General features: G+C 42.7%; 1 protein-coding gene across 1 annotated transcript; it reads left to right on the plus strand.

The window, feature by feature from the left end:
* The first annotated feature begins 250 nt into the window (after positions 1-250).
* On the plus strand, positions 251-16518 carry LOC115181226 (carbohydrate sulfotransferase 3). Its single transcript, XM_029743245.1, has 4 exons — positions 251-836; positions 12646-12866; positions 13232-13411; positions 13921-16518. Exons 2-4 carry the CDS (start codon positions 12787-12789, stop codon positions 14996-14998), a joined length of 1338 nt encoding a protein of 445 aa, XP_029599105.1. The 5' UTR covers positions 251-836; positions 12646-12786; the 3' UTR covers positions 14999-16518.
* Positions 16519-17530: the final 1012 nt, after the last annotated feature.

Genomic DNA, 17530 nt, shown 5'->3' on the forward strand with positions numbered 1-17530 from the left:
CCTTTGCAAGTTAACTTTTTAGGATAGCATATCTTTCAGTTTCAACTTGCTTATGTATCTTTGGAAATCTTTTTTTTTTTTAAATGGGCCATTGCACATTTACGTTGATAAAGAAATACATATGTTTACTGTGAGTGTAATGTTTACTGTCATTTCTGATTGTTTATTTAACTTCTATCTATTTCACTTGCTTTGGCAATGTAAACATATGTTTATCATGCCAATAAAGCCCTCTGAATTGAATTGAGAGAGGGAAAGATGGAGAGAGGGAGGCGAAAGCGAGCGAGACAGAGAAAGTGGCCCTCTATATTCGGCTATGTAAAAACAACGATGGGTGAGGGGCCAACCTCTCCACATGTGACTACAGTGTCCATTTTTTGGAGGAAGAGCGGCACACTCGGTCACGGTTGGAGTTCTTGCCCTTTCGTTGGGATTAGAGATGTAAAATAATTATTATTCAACCGTTAATGCGTTTTTTGTTTGTTACATATATCTTCCCCAGTTTATTTAATCTCATTGTTGATCGGATTTTTTCCCCCTTTATTTTTCGTGTGGACATTTTGAGATACGTTTTTTTTTATTTCTAAACTTTTATTTGTAAAATGTCAAAGTTTGCTCGCGTGTTTTTGTAGCCTACCTTCGTCTATGGAATCATCTTGGGGATATTAGAAGTAGCCTAACGGACATGGAGGAGTTTATCAACTTTTTCCCACACAAGGTGCCTTTTGTTCGTGAATAAGGCAGCGTGCTTCTGGAAGACTAGACCATGAGGGAACCCATCGAGCGCACAACTGTCGATTAGGCGACTGGTTGCTTGAGAGCGTCAAAATAGAATGGTAAGGAATCCTCCGTTTTAAACCAATTTCTTATTTATAATTATTTTTTATTTTTTATTAAGTTGTTGCTTTAGTGTTTTCAATATTTAAAAAAGTGTTTGATACTTTTCATTATTTGAGAACAAATAACATGGCATGGTCTCTATTGATGATTTATTGATGAAGTATTCCTACTTTATTACTAGCCTATTGACTAATTACTGTATGAGGACTTCCTGCTGTATAAATTATGTACTGTATCCAGTGTGGATGACTAGACAATATTTGTGCTGTATCTCACCTGATAGCCCTTGGCTATTGATTTCTGAAGACCAAACACTATATTTTACTGGCTGGGCATACCTGCATGAGCTGGAAGGACCACCAATGGATGAGGGCTTCTAGGGTATCAAACAACCCACAGTGATATGATACCAGCCCTGCTCTCTGCCAATGTGCCAGCCTGTCAGGATTCAATACAGCCTGGTGCGGCAGGTAGCCTAGTGGTTAGAGGTGGGCCAGTGGCCGCAAGGTTGCTGGTTTGAATCCCGGGTCAGATGGGACAAATCTTTCTAGAAGTGAGCTGGCAACCGGAAGGTTGCTGGTGTTAAATCCTAGATGCATTACCTGCTGTTGTGTTCTTGACCAAGGCACTTAACCCCTCTCAACAACAGCTCCCCGGGCACCCAGTGTGGCAGCCCCTGCACCGCTCCAAAACCTGTACATGTATGTGTATCTTTCGGAGGGGTTGGTTAAAAGCAGAAGTAACATTTCAGTTGGACCTTGTGTGCAATTGACCAATAAAGTAATCTTGATCTTAATCCTAGCCTGGTCCCAGATCCGTTTGTACTTTCTTGGCCATAGGGTTTGGCAAGACAGCACAAACAGATCTGAGTCCAGGCTAGATCCATTACAGAGTACCACTGAACGGCTCTCTGTAAATATGAGACAACCTGCCATAGGGGCATGGGGCACAGCCTCTACTTTATCATGCACGTAGACTAGAGTATCATGCTTTAAATAGCCCTGTGTAATTACAGTATGTTAAGCTAAACGTATGTTGATTGGGTAAGGCAAAATCACCTGAAGTGAAGTTATGTTGCTATACATCTGTGGTACCTATGGTAGCCTAATATACCTGCAATGGTAAACTGTTAATTACTTTGTCAAGGTAAGGTAAAAAAAAATAAAAAAAACAGCTGATAGCTTCTATTCTGAAATTATTCAAGATTTCACTTGATACACTGCTTTGCACCGCCAGAACAGGTGAAAATAAAACCATATGTTCTTCAAGCTTCACTGACTGCATTAATTGAAATTTCACACAGAGAAATGGTTACAAATGTGATTGTCATGCTGGCTCTTCTATCTTCAGTCCCCTTTCATTACAAAAAAAAAAAAAAAAAAGAAACAATCATATTTGAGCCTTAAGAAGAAGGCATCCATTAAAAGCATTTGTAACATGCTGATAAATGGGGAGATGGTGGTTCCTTCATGAGCTGATCATCAAATGTGTCACACGCCTCAGTGGGTTGTGAATGTTTCGATGGCAGCTCTGTAAAGATGAGCTCTTTCTGACACCACGCTTCCATGGGATAATAAGCTCAGATAATTGGTGTGTACTGGCTTACATTATAAATCATGAATCCATTTGAAAGAAAATCCTTATTTTGTAGATGTTCTTTTGATGGTTTTCACAGTAATCTATGATCCCGAGTGGCACATCGGTCTAAGGCACTGCATCTCAGTGGAAGAGGTGTCACTACAGTCCCTGGTTCAAATCCAGGCTGTATCACATCCAGCTAGGATTGGGAGTCCCATAGGGTGGCTCACAATTGGCCCGGGTTTGTCCAGGGGTTGGCTGTCATTGTAAATAAGAATTTGTTTTTAACTGACTTGCCTTGTTAAATAAAGGTTAAATTAAAAAAAGCTATTAGCTTATGCTATGGGACTTAGCGACAATGTTGTACATGTAGTGTAGTACAGTTTTCCCTGAAGGTAAAAATACAACATGTTAGAGAACAGCCATTGGACCCAACACAGTTACATGGTGTTATTGAACTATGCCAAAAATCACCCGTATGACAAATAACAAATGAACCAATCTTCATCCAGCTATGGGCAATTGTTAAGCAATGGTCAGGAAGCTCTCAATGCATTTCCCTTCTCATTTCCCCTGGCATGTCTCCCATTGGCTGTGGTCTGTGGCTATATGATGATAGCATGTCTCCCATTGGCTGTGGTCTGTGGTTATATGATGATAGCCTGTCTCCCATTGGCTGTGGTCTGTGGCTATATGATGATAGCATGTCTCCCATTGGCTGTGGTCTGTGGCTATATGATGATAGCCTGTCTCCCATTGGCTGTGGTCTGTGGTTATATGATGATAGCCTGTCTCCCATTGGCTGTGGTCTGTGGCTATATGATGATGGCATGTCTCCCATTGGCTGTGGTCTGTGGCTATATGATGATAGCCTGTCTCCCATTGGTTGTGGTCTGTGGCTATATGATGATAGCATGTCTCCCATTGGCTGTGGTCTGTGGCTATATGATGATAGCATGTCTCCCATTGGTTGTGGTCTATGGCTATAGGATGATGGCATGTCTCTTATTGGCTGTGGTCTATGGCTATATGATGATGGCATGTCTCCCATTGGTTGTGGTCTGTGGCTATATGATGATGGCATGTCTCCCATTGGTTGTGGTCTGTGGCTATATGATGATAGCATGTCTCCCATTGGCTGTGGTCTGTGGCTATATGATGATAGCATGTCTCCCATTGGTTGTGGTCTATGGCTATAGGATGATGGCATGTCTCTTATTGGCTGTGGTCTGTGGCTATATAATGCTGAGTACCTCTCATGCATGCACTCAAATGTCCCCCTCGATTAGTCTTTCCATGATTCCTCGTGTCCTCTTCCTTCTGAAACAGCATTGGAGGAAAAGATCCAAGGTCCATCCCTTCTGACCTAATCCTCCAATGTGTTTTGAGGAGAAAGGACGCAGGGAATTGAGAAAAGACGTGCAAGTGACTCTGGGGCTGGTCGGCATTTATTGAGATGATTCATGTATTGGAGGCAGCTCTACAGAGTGGTCACTAGCTGGCACAGCCACAAAGTCATCCAATCTGATTTTAAACCTAACCTTAACCACTCTGCTAACCCTAATTCCTAACCCTAACCTTAAATTTACAATATAGATCATTTTGGCTTTGCAGCTGGCCAATCTAGCGGAACCGTCTCAGTTCTGCCTCCAGGTCAAGACTATTGACAATAAACGTCAACCTGCGACCTACAATTTTTTTTAAATGAAAATGTAACCTTTATTTACCTAGACAGGTCAGTTAAGAACTCACCCACTATACCCTACTGGGTGGACCTATACCCACCCATGGCTGTGCCCCTGCCCAGAGACTTGAAATCCATAGATAATTTTTTTAAATGTAACTAGGCAAGTCAATTAAGAACAAATTCTTATTTACAATGACGGCCAAACCCAGACAACGCTGGGCCAATTGTGCGTTGCCCTGTGGGACTTCCAATCACAGCCAGATGTGATACAGCCTGGATTTGAACCAGGGACTGTAGTGATGCTTCTTGCACTGGGATGCAGTGCCTTAGTCCACCGCGCCACTCGGGAGCCGAAAAAGATCACAATACTGTGATCTCAGGCCAGATGTTTTTTTACAGTCTGAACTCTGTGAGAGACCTTTGTGTCTGTGTCTTGCGGGCAGACGGTGTAAGACGGAGATGGGCAGAGAGAGATTTCCTCTCTGGGGAAAACACAGACTCAGTGTACTCCAAGTCCACCTTGTGATTACCAACTAGTCCACGTCAACAGTGAGTGCCGGGTCTAGTTCCAATTCAAAACTTTTACTCTAAGTCGTATAACTCATTCACTTTTTGAGAGAATTTCACATGATTTGTCTAATCATTTTGGGAGTTAAGATTTGCAGTCTTTTGGACAGGCTACAGTAGCAGCCTGAGGCAGACAGAGGTTACAACAGGGTGTTAGAACTCAGCCTTCACAGTGTAACAGTCCCTCTCTTCGCCCCAACCCGGGCTCGAACCAGGGACCTTTGCACACATCAACAACTGACACCCACCGAAGCATCGTTACCCATCGCGGTACAAAAGCCGTGGCCCTTGCAACGCAAGGGGAAACCCTACTTCAAGTCTCAGAGCGAGTGACGTCACTGATTGAAATGCTATTAGCGCGCACCACTGCTAACTAACTAGCCATTTCACATCGGTTACACTAGCACCAAAAAAATAGATAGGAAATCTGAGGCATCATGGGAATTCAGAAGACAGAAAGGGGAGAACATCAGGGATACTGGGATTTTGGATGAATACATGGATACCATTTTTATAACTCTGCATCCAGTATAAAATAAGTTATAAGTAGTTTCGCAAGCCAATGCTAACTAGCGATGGCACAAAGGAAGTTAGAGGTAGTTTCGCAAGCTAATGCTAACTAGCGATGGCACCATGACTGGAAGTCTATGATATCTACTATCATGTTAGCAGTTACCATAGACTTCCTGTCATTGCACTAACGCTAGTTAGCAATTGCGTTAACGCTAGTTAGCAACTTCCTTCAAACTGCACACAGAGACGTAAAAATGGTATCCACGAGTTCCTCTGACTCCGGGAAAGTAGATAAGAGTGCTTCATTGCCAAAATCCTGAAGTATCCCTTTAAGTGTGGTTTACTCTTAACAACCGGTCATCTGCAATCAGGCTTTGGACTTGTTAGTCTTTCTTCATTCCATATACTTACATGGTTGATACAGTGTAGAGTACATTTGTTTGACATTTTAGTCATTTAGCAGAGGCTCTTATCCAGAGCGACTTACAGTTCATCTTAAGGTAGCTGGGTGAGACAACCACATATCACGGTCATAGTATAGTACAGTGTGTTACATGACACAGCACAAAACCTAATGTCAAAGGCTATAGTGTCAGAGTGAAAATGTCTAAAATACACCAAGGCTGCAGTGTATTTGGGTCAGGAGTTACAACAAGAGCTTCATCCTCAGCTTTAATGGGAGCTGCCGTCTCTCTGGGGCTGTGTCCCAGTGTATAGTGCACTGCTTTCTCTGATCTGATCTGAAAAAAATACCAATTAGTGGAAAAAAGATCAGAATTGGGCTGCCTGTCTAAACGCAGCCAGGGACAAGTGAATACGAGTCAGTTGTTGTGTTTGAAGCAGTTTGTATGAATCTGAGTGGTTACATACAGTACATGTTAAATGGTTACGAGACAGAGATAATGAGACTCTTGCTGTAATCAAAGGGAAGGTACTACTGAAGGCCTCCGTATTCAGGCAGCTTAAAGCAGAAGTGTGTCCCCATCCAGGCCCTGGAGAAGGCACAGTTACGCCCAAACGTTGGTGATTTACCTAATAAATTACACAGAGTTTATATATACGTAAAGTGCGACTCTCTTTATTTCCATAGCTTATAGTTTATTCGCCGTTAGTCAGCACCTCTACATAAAATTATTTTCTCTGGGTGTGCACCAGCTCATGTTTTTATTCATTTACGAGTATGACTATTCTGCTGTGAATCAAAAATACACGCTCTAAGTTCTCTCAATGTTGTCACGTTACCAAGACATTCCTAAGCTTGTAGAAAGTTTTGTACGTTTGTAGAAAGAGATTTGCAAGTTTAAAAAAATGTGAGTTCTGAGGGAAGGACCTTTTACTCCTGGCCAATCAGTTCCTTCTGCCAAAACCATAGCTGCCTAGTCATTGGCTGGATTCTTCCATCAATCAGATGGCTAGCAAAAAAATATAGATGTTTTCCCCTCACATCTAAAGCTGCCTGATAAAGCTAGCCAGTTGATAGTAAAGCTAGGATGAACGTCAGAGGCCAGCTAGCTAACACAATATCAGCTGTCAATGCTATGGCTTGTCTGGAGTTTGTCTGAAATGTACATTATATTTCACAAGATAAACAAACTACTGCCTTGCCTTTACACCAAAACATTTTATGTACACAGATAAAAGAGACGATTACCTTCAAGTAGAACGTTTTGGTTGTGTTTACCTCATCCTCTCTAGCTGATGTGGTTAGCTACTTCCTGAGATTTGATTGATGAAACAATCCAGCCAATAGTTAGGCAGCTATAGTTTTGGCAGAGGGAACTGATTGCTCAGGAGCAGTGGTGTAAAGTACTTAAGTTGTTTTTTGGGGTATCTGTACTTTACTTTACTATTTTATATTTTTTACAACTTTTACTTTTAATTCACTACATTCCTAAAGAAAATGATGTACTTTTTACTCCAAACATTTTCCCTGACACCCAAAAGTACTCATTACATTTTCAATGCTTAGCAGGACAATAAAAATAGTCTAATTCACACACATCCCTGGTGAACATCCCTGGTCATCCCTACAGTCTCTTATCTGGTGGACTCACTAAACACAACCTTCGTTTGTAAAGGATGTCTGGGTGTTGGAGCGTGCCCCTGGCCATCCTTACATGTAAATGTAAAAAATCTATAATTTTATATTGTTGCCGTCTGGTTTGCTTAATATTAGGAACTTGAAATGATTTATACTTTTACTTTTGATACTTAAATATATTTTATCAATGACATTTACTTTTGTTACTTAAGTATATTTAAAACCAAATACTTTTAGACTTTTACTCAAGTAGTATTTTACTGGGTGACTTTCACTTGAGTCATTTTCTATTAAGGCATCTTTACTTTTACTCATTTATGAAAATTGGGGACTTTTTCCACCACTGGTCTGAAGTAAAAGGTCCTGTCCTCAGAGCTGCTCAAATCAAAACATTTTTACTTGCGAATCTCTTTCTACAAACTTACAAACTTTCTACAAGCTTATTACTGCTGCTTTTACTTTTGTGTTTACTTTTGTGTTTATTTAACCTTTATTGAACTAGTCAAGTCAGCTAAGAACAAGTTCTTATTTACAATGACGGCCTGCCCCGGCCAATCCCTAACCCGGACGACACTTTGTGCGCCGCCCTGCGGGACTCCCAGTCACGGCCGGTTGTGATACAGCCTGGAATCAAAACAGGGTCTGTAATGACACCTCTAGTACTGAGATGCAGTGCCTTAGACCGCTGCGCCATTCGGGAGCCCCTACTTAATGATCACGGCCTTTTACTGTAGCTGCTGCCAGGGGGACCTCATAAACAGACGTTTCCACAATTATGTGGCCCCAATGGCTCCTTGTTCCCTATATAGGGCACCTCTTTAGGGCTCTGGTCAGAAGCCGTGCACTATGTCGCGAATTGAGTGCCATTTAGAACACAATATTAATGATCACAGGTTACTATAGCAACCATTAGAGGGACCTAATAAACTGATCTTTTCACACACACACACACACAGATGTGCCTTTTGAAACACTTATTAACATACAGTATACATGTTTTAGCCAGCTATACGATTCAAATCAGATGGTTTACAAGTTCTGCCTCATGTTTATACACTTTTCTTGATATCGATATTAGATAGATATTTGAATAGAAATAGACCATAGTGTTATAGGCCTACAGCTGGTTTGTCACAACACCATGGTAGTTGTGGTGGCAGACACATAGACAACGGGTTAACCTGTCTCTTTTCATTGAATGGGCCATTATATCAAACCGGTTCAATAATGATGTACATTTTCACCTCAATCATCACCTCAATCAATGTAGTAGTTGTTACTGTGGGTGAATAGCCACAGTCTCTCGTCATGTAAGATACCCTTTGTAATGGCAGGCAGTGAGTTTAAAGGGGCAATCTGGAATTGGAACATCCATGTGTTTTTATTTTTAGGAATGATATAATAGCCATTGATATTTGAAGAATATAACTTCATTTAAGAGTGGTTACATTTCTCCAGCCACATCCTTCAGTTGTTTCCAGAAATAAAGAGTGGTGGGTTGACCGCTTTGGTTTTAGTTTAAATCCCAGATTGCCCATTTCATCTTGGATCATTAGTCAGGGATTAAAGCCAAGCTGACATTATCCCAACAGTAACATTATAGTAATCCTTCAGCAGAATGGGCAGGATATCCCTAAATAGGCCTCATTACATCCGTCTTTGTCTTCAATGGATAGACTCTACTCACTCTGCAAGCCAGGTACAGCTAGGGATGCATCCCAAATGGGACCCTAATTCCTTACAATGGGCCCTGGTCAAAAGTAGTGTACTATAACGGGAATAGTGGTCAAAAGTAGTGCACTATAAAGGGAATAGTGGTCAAAAGTAGTGCACTATAACGGGAATAGTGGTCAAAAGTAGTGTACTATAACGGGAATAGTGGTCAAAAGTAGTGCACTTTAAAGGGAATAGGGGGTCATTTGGGACCAATACCAGGTTTCATATCCTGCTGCAGTTCTGCTTGCTCACACTCTCACAGTCTCATAATGGTTACAATTTATGGCCCCGTGACAAGCAGGTTTTCCCCCTCAATTTCTGTTTACTTTTTGCCTCTGTGCTGTTTCCCATATATCCCCCTGTTCAAAGGTAACTGTTTTACTGCAGTGTTAGGTCACTGTTTAGGTGCTCAGTCTGGGAGTACTCTGTTGGAATAATGAAAGCCCTTTTTCACTATTCATAGCACCTCCGTCACTCGGTCAGGTCAAGAACATTCTCAAGCCGCCCTCTGCCGGCGGCACCATAGTGGTGCCTTAAGGATCTCTACAGATCGGTGTCCCATCCTCGGGACGGTTGAGCTAATGTGTGCTAATGTAATTAGCATGACGTTGGAAGTAACAAGAACATTTCCCAGGACATAGACATATCTGATATTGGCTGAAAGCTTAAATTCTTGTTAATCTAACTGCACTGTTTACACAATTTACAGTAGCTATTATAGTGAAATAATACCATGCTATTGTTTCAGGACAGTTATGAACTTGAAAAGTTATCAATTAACCAATTCGGCACATTTGGGCGGTCTTGATACAACATTTTGAGCAGAAATACAATGGTTCATTGGATCAGTCTAAAACTTTGCCCATGCGCTACTGCCATCTAGTGGCCACAATCTAAATTGCGCTTGGCCTGGAATAATACATTATGGCCTTTCTCTTGCATTTCAAAGATGATGGTACTTTGTATTATCTTTTACCAGATCTAATGTGTTATATTCTCTCCTACATTCAGTTCACATTTCCACAACCTTCAAAGTGTTTCCTTTTAAATGGTATCAAGAATATGAATTTCCTTGCTTCAGGTCCTGAACTACAGGCACTTAGATTTGGGTATGTCATTTTAAGCAAACATTTTTAAAAGGGGCGGATCCTTTTGAAGTGGTGATAAGCCCGGTCATTCTGGACGGAGGCTAAATACTATTTAGTCTAAATTACACTATAGTGCCTGGAAATGCAATGAAATTGTTAAAGTAGTCAAATATTTAGCAGGAAATATCTTTGCCAGCATTTTCATGTTGTCAAATTTACTTTAGACAGATGTCAATGTTGTCATTAGCTAGCAAAGTTCTTAAAGAGTAGCTGGCAATGCTGACGTTAGCAAGCTAAAATCCGGTGGCCTCCCCTCAATCTTAGCTAGATAGCTAACGTTATATTGCATCTAATGTTAATCTGGCGACATCAACATTATGACGAAAGGTTTTCCTACTAATTATTTGCCTCCTTTTGAATGTCATAGTATTTACAAGCCACTGTAATGCACTTTTGATGAAATCTTCATCAGTGCTCATTGACGATGCATTGAGTAGAATGCTCAGTCCAAAACAAACGTTCAAAACAATATTGTGACGAAATCAACAACCCATGAATAGCCTGGTCCCAGATCTGTTTGTATTAACTTGTGAACTCCTATCTCCATCATTGAATAAATGATTAGGAGTTGGTAAGACAGCACCAACAGATCTGAGACCAGGCTACAGTACGTCTTTACCAGACAGTGGTTTGTTCCCTGATGGACATGTCACTGAGTGCTCTTGAGTCTTCTCTTAAAATCCCTCATTGAGTGCTGACATAAAGGAGCAGCTGGTGGATTGGGTACCTTGGTGCCATACATTACATGGCCAACAGTATGTGGATTAGGCTATTTCAGCCACATCTGTCGCTGACAGGTGTATAAACTCGAGCACACAACCATGCAATCTCCATAGACAAACATTGGCCCATACTGAAGAGCTCAGTGACTTTCTGCCCTGCTAGAGCAGCCCCGGTAAACTGTAAGCACTGTTCTTGTGAAGTGAAAATGTGTAGGAGCAACAATGGCTGTTTCAGTATAACAATGCCCCCGTGCACAGAGCGAGGCCCATACAGAAATGGTTTGTCGATGATTTTGGAATGAGATGTTCAACGAGCAGGGGTCCACATACCTTTAGCCATGTAATGTTTGACAGTATTGGTTTCATTCAAAGCCTAAATGTTATCTTCCTCTGTGTATGGGTCATGTTACAACACATTTTGATGCTATTATCGCCATGTAGATGCAATATGATCGACCTATATTAAATATTATTGTAATAGATTTGAGACAGCGCGATTGAGAGACAGAGAGAGGCTCAGTCTGAGCAAACATTGTTTTATCTCTAGAGGGACACCAGCTTTCAACACTAGCATTGTGGGTGGGTTCTTGAAATCCCCTGTAGCCCTAAAGAAAACACAGGCAGACCCAAGGGAAGTAGCAGATTAAATTCCCCCTGTGAAACCACTCTGACGCTTTCTATTCTTACACCACTGTGATATGAAACGATATTATCGTCTCCGAAAATGGGTCCTACACCAATTGACGGGAAGCTAGCATGACCCATAAACACAGCTATTAAACTCCCACCTCAAACCACCAACATGCTGACTTAGCGACAAGGCACTGATTCATCTACACCAGGCTATACTATAGCATACTGTATGTAGAACCTGTGATACTTTCTCCTCCATTTGACTGGATATCAACAGATTCGTTTTCAGAAGATTTCATCTAACACAACTATACTATAACAATTTATGTAAACTTTACTATAACAATTTAAATCATCTATACTATTACAATTTACGTAATCTCTACTATAACAATTCAAGTCCTCTATACTGTAACAGTTGAAGTCCTCTATACTATAACAGTTGAAGTCCTCTATACTATAACAGTTGAAGTCCTCTATACTATAACAGTTGAAGTCCTCTATACTATAACAGTTGAAGTCCTCTATACTGTAACAGTTGAAGTCCTCTATACTATAACAGTTGAAGTCCTCTATACTATAACAGTTGAAGTCCTCTATACTATAACAGTGGAAGTCCTCTATACTATAACAGTTGAAGTCCTCTATACTGTAACAGTTGAAGTCCTCTATACTATAACAGTTGAAGTCCTCTATACTGTAACAGTTGAAGTCCTCTATACTGTAACAGTTGAAGTCCTCTATACTATAACATTTGAAGTCCTCTATACTATAACAGTTGAAGTCCTCTATACTATAACAGTTGAAGTCCTCTATACTATAACAGTTGAAGTCCTCTATACTATAACAGTTAAAGTCCTCTATACTATAACAGTTGAAGTCCTCTATACTGTAACATTTGAAGTCCTCTATACTATAACAGTTGAAGTCCTCTATACTATAACATTTGAAGTCCTCTATACTATAACAGTTGAAGTCCTCTATACTATAACAGTTGAAGTCCTCTATACTGTAACAGTTGAAGTCCTCTATACTATAACAGTTGAAGTCCTCTATACTGTAACAGTTGAAGTCCTCTATACTATAACAGTTGAAGTCCTCTATACTGTAACAGTGGAAGTCCTTTAAGGTTTGTGTTGTTGTTTACAGTACTGTAGCGTGAAAGTGTGACAGTTTATTAATGTTAATTTCATTTTGCAGAATGAAGCAGCCGTGTATATGATGGAAAATACAACAACAAACAACAGGCAGCGGGAGTCTGGAGGAGAGAAGAAGATTGGCAGAAGCTATTAAGAAGACATTCCGTGACAGCAGCAGATCCCGGCACAGCTACATCACAGAATGAGGATGAAATACACAATCTCCCTTGTCTTCATTGTGGCACTGGTCATCATTGAGAAGGAAAACAACATTATCTCACGGTAAACCTAAGCCCATCTCTATGATAAACAGTGTGTGTGTGCGTGTGCGTGCGCGCGCATGTGTGTGTGTGTGTATGCATTAGGCCTGTCTGTTGTACTGATCTCCCTCAGATTGGAACAGGCTCACCTTTATTCAGAGTGGTGTGTTTGTGACATTCGTTTCAGCTACTCACAAAGCGGTATCAAGTGTCATGCTGTGTTTTCCAAGTAGTCTGATTGGATGAAGTAGTCATGTTGTCAAGATTTCAATTGCGTAGATTGTTTACTTACTTGAATTGTTGACTTACTTATTCACTGTCTGTGGATAAGATGGTCTTGTAAAACTATAAAACTTGTTGTTTAACACTGCCAACCCTGTCTTCTAGGGTTTCAGACAAGCTCACCCCAAAGCAGACGCCCCAGACCCCCCTCCAGCCCAGTAACTCTGCCCCAGCCTCAGCCCTGGGTCTCCTGAAGTTGAATGGCTCCTCCTTCACTACCCTGAGCAAACTGGACCCTGTCTTCACCATCATGAAGAGACGCCTGGAGAACTACACCGAGCAGAGGTCTGTGTGTTTAGCATGATATACTATTTATCATACAATAAGACAAACAGTCTGGCCTTAATAGCTACATGTACTCCTACATCTACATCCTGTACAGCCAGGAGAGGACTGGCCATCCCTCAGAGCCTGGTTCCTCTCTAGGTTTCTTCCTAGGTTCCTGCCTTCCACGGAGTTTTTCCTACACACTGTGCTTCTGCCTCTGCATTGCTTCTTCTTTGGGGTTTTAGGCTGGGTATCTGTAAAGCACTTAGTGACAACTGCTGATACAAAAAGGCGTTTATAAAATATATGTGATTGATTAATTGATACTACAGTACCTATAATTCTGTGTGTAACTTATCATGTTTGATCTCAGTAAAGACATTCCTGAAGCTAGCATAATGGTGTCCCCAATCCTGATCAGTATTTGTGTGTGTGATGTCCAAGTGGTTTGGAATATCGTTTAAAAAGACATATCCGATCTGATTGACATTGGACAATAAAGTTTTGTATTTTGTACTGTATTGTAGGTCAGAGGTCATAGGGTCAGCAGGAAACAGAAAGCACATCCTCCTATTGGCCACTACACGGACAGGCTCCTCCTTCGTGGGCGAGTTCTTCAACCAGCAGGGAGACAACATGTTCTACCTGTTCGAGCCGCTGTGGCACGTCGAGAGGTCGCTGACGTTAGAGAGTGGCGGGACCAACGCCACAGCCGCCGCCCGGGCCTACCGGGAAGTCCTCCAGGGGCTCTTCCTGTGTGACTTCACCCCTCTGGAGAGCTTTATTGACCCACTTCCTGTAGACCACGTTACCTCAGCCCTGTTCAGGAGAGAATCTAGCAGCTCTCTCTGTGAGGAGTCCGTCTGTAGCCCGTTCGTTAAGAAAGTCTTTGAACGCTACCATTGCCGGACCAGGAAGTGTGGTCCCCTCAACCTGACCATGGCGTCCGAGTCATGCCAGCAGAAGGAGCACAGGGCCATTAAATCCGTCCGGGTGCGTCAGCTGGAGACCCTGAGACCCCTCGCTGAGGACCCTCGTCTGGATATCAAGTTCATCCAGCTGGTGAGGGACCCCAGGGCGGTTCTGGCCTCCCGCATGGTGGCCTTCTCCGCCAAGTACAACAACTGGAAGAAGTGGGCCGTGGACGGAGACGTGCCCATCGACGACGACGAGGTGAGGAAGCTGAAAGGGAACTGCGACAATATCAGGATGTCTGCGGAGGTTGGCCTGAGGCAGCCGTCGTGGCTGAGGCGGAGGTACATGCTAGTACGGTACGAGGATATCGCTAGATTCCCTATGAGGAAGGCAGCGGAGATGTACAAGTTTACCGGGATCCCGTTCACTCCTCAGGTGAAAGACTGGGTGTTAAAAAACACCCAGGCTTCCAATGAGGCTAGTGGAGTGTATTCAACACAGAAGAACTCCTCCGAGCAAGTAGAGAAATGGAGGTTCAGCATACCGTACAAACTAGCCCAGGTGGTGCAGAGGGTTTGTGGACCCACGATGAAACTGTTTGGCTACAGGTTTGTGAACAGTGAGGCCATGCTGACGGACAAGTCTATCAGTTTGATCGAAGAAAAGATTTTCATACAAAACTTTTCATAGACATTTTACAGTAACTCTGAACTCTGCTCATCAGACAAAGTGGACAAACAGATACGATTATGAAGTGATAGTTGTGAGGATATTTATTGGGGACTGTACTAGTATACCACAGAGTAATGTATAAGACCCTTTATAGATATATATTAAATGATAACATGTTACACTCCAGGGTGTAGAAGGAAATACACATTTTTGTGTGTAATAACAATAAATGAATACAAAAACGAGTACTACCTTTTAACTTTTTACAGGGACATTTAACAAAAGAAAACCCTTGTTATATGAGTACTACATGGTAGAAAACAATTGTTATATGAGTACTACATGGTAGAAAAGTTGTTTGTTATGCACCTTTGCCACCTTCTCTCCCCAACTAATTCAAGCTTTTTAAATCTGGTTGTAGGGTGGCCAAGCTTGAGTCCTTGAACAGTTTCCCTGTTGAAGTGTATTTTTGTTCTGTCAAGCAAGCCACGGGTTAATAACAGTAGCTGATTTTGAACTGAGCTGTAGACAAGGGAGTTAAATGAATGGCTTGCTCTGTGTGTGTGGATAGCAAGATACTAGCAGGACATTCCAATGTTTTGGTCTTGTATTTTCTATAGCGTTTACCTATAAAGAAGGGATGTTCTTTCATGTTAATTTAATATATTATTTTATTTGTATTGAGATTGAGAGATTATGGCTATGGCTTTTGCACATGCTACATAGATGGATAGTTTTATCCTCGCTAACTGATGGGACCCCTTACTTCCAGACCAGGGTTCAAATAGTAGTAGAAATCTTTCATACGGTTTTAGCATTTGCCAGGAGTGCCATATGGGCGGGGTTTGCTGTTTTGAGATTATTCTATTGGTTAAAAACACCAGCTAAAGTATTTGAAATGATTTTGAATACTATTTGAACCCAGGTATGCTTCATGAACACATCGGCTAGGTGAGTGAGTATCTGTACATGCATGTTACAGTTTTAGTTTTAATTGGCTGTTAGTGCTTCACGTCGTGGAAGTCGACGGTGAGCGTAGCGACTCATTCTGTAAAAACAGATGTCTTCAGTGGTCCTGTATGTACAGACATTGTGTGTCCCAAAAGGCACTCTGTTCCCCATAATGCACCATAGGGAATAGACACATACATTCCTCCTGCAGCTGGTTTGCAGAATTGTGTGAGTTTTATCAGCAGCTTTCTGTCCTTTGACACAAGTCTCCTGGCTGGTGATGATGGACGAGAAGAGGACCAGGAGACTAAAAGACTGGGTGTACGTTCCAAATGGCATCCTATTCCGTATATAGTGCACTATTTTTGACCACTACCCCATAGGGCTCTGGTCAAAGGTAGTGCACTATGTAGGGAATAGGTTGCCCTTTGGGAGGCGTTATGGTTTTGTCTATATGAATGCCTATGCCTTTTCTCATTCTGGTGTTAAGTTAAATCCTTTGCTTTTCATTTCAGTGGAATTCACTATTGTTGTGTGTGGTTGTTTGGCCTTTTACTGTACAAGTAAATTGAATACTGACAAGTCTACTTTTGTTGTTTCCTTGTTTTGCTGTCAGATGTATTTTAAACTGTAAGGTGACATTTCTTCAAATATATCTTCTATGTGTTGATTTGCTTATTCATATGGAGAAATCTCAAACGGATTTGAAGCAAACTAGCCACGAACACTGGAGACATTCATTAATCCCAGAGCTGGGCTCTCCAACCCTGTCCCTGGCCAGAGCTGGGCTCTCCAACCCTGTCCCTGGCCAGAGCTGGGCTCTCCAACCCTGTTCCTGGCCAGAGCTGGGCTCTACAACCCTGTTCCTGGCCAGAGCTGGGCTCTCCAACCCTGTCCCTGGCCAGAGCTGGGCTCTCCAACCCTGTCCCTGGCCAGAGCTGGGCTCTCCAACCCTGTCCCTGGCCAGAGCTGGGCTCTCCAACCCTGTTCCTGGCCAGAGCTGGGCTATCCAACCCTGTTCCTTGCCAGAGCTGGGCTCTCCAACCCTGTTCCTGGCCAGAGCAGGGCTCTCCAACCCTGTTTCTGGCCAGAGCTGGGCTCTCCAACCCTGTCCCTGGCCAGAGCGGGGCTCTCCAACCCTGTTCCTTGCCAAAGCTGGGCTCTCCAACCCTGTTCCTGGCCAGAGCTGGGCTCTCCAACCCTGTTTCTGGCCAGAGCTGGACTCTCCAACCCTGTCCCTGGCCATAGCTGGGCTCTCCAGCCCTGTTCCTTGCCAGAGCTGGGCTCTCCAACCCTGTCCCTGGCCAGAGCTGGGCTATTCAACCCTGTTCCTGGCCAGAGCAGGGCTCTCCAACCCTGTTTCTGGCCAGAGCTGGGCTCTCCAACCCTGTTTCTGGCCAGAGCAGGGCTCTCCAACCCTGTTCCTGGCCAGAGCTGGGCTCTCCAACCCTGTTTCTGGCCAGAGCTGGACTCTCCAACCCTGTCCCTGGCCATAGCTGGGCTCTCCAGCCCTGTTCCTTGCCAGAGCTGGGCTCTCCAACCCTGTCCCTGGCCAGAGCTGGGCTATTCAACCCTGTTCCTGGCCAGAGCAGGGCTCTC

Source organism: Salmo trutta, unplaced genomic scaffold (assembly GCF_901001165.1).
Source record: "Salmo trutta unplaced genomic scaffold, fSalTru1.1, whole genome shotgun sequence".
Lineage (NCBI taxonomy): Eukaryota > Metazoa > Chordata > Actinopteri > Salmoniformes > Salmonidae > Salmo > Salmo trutta.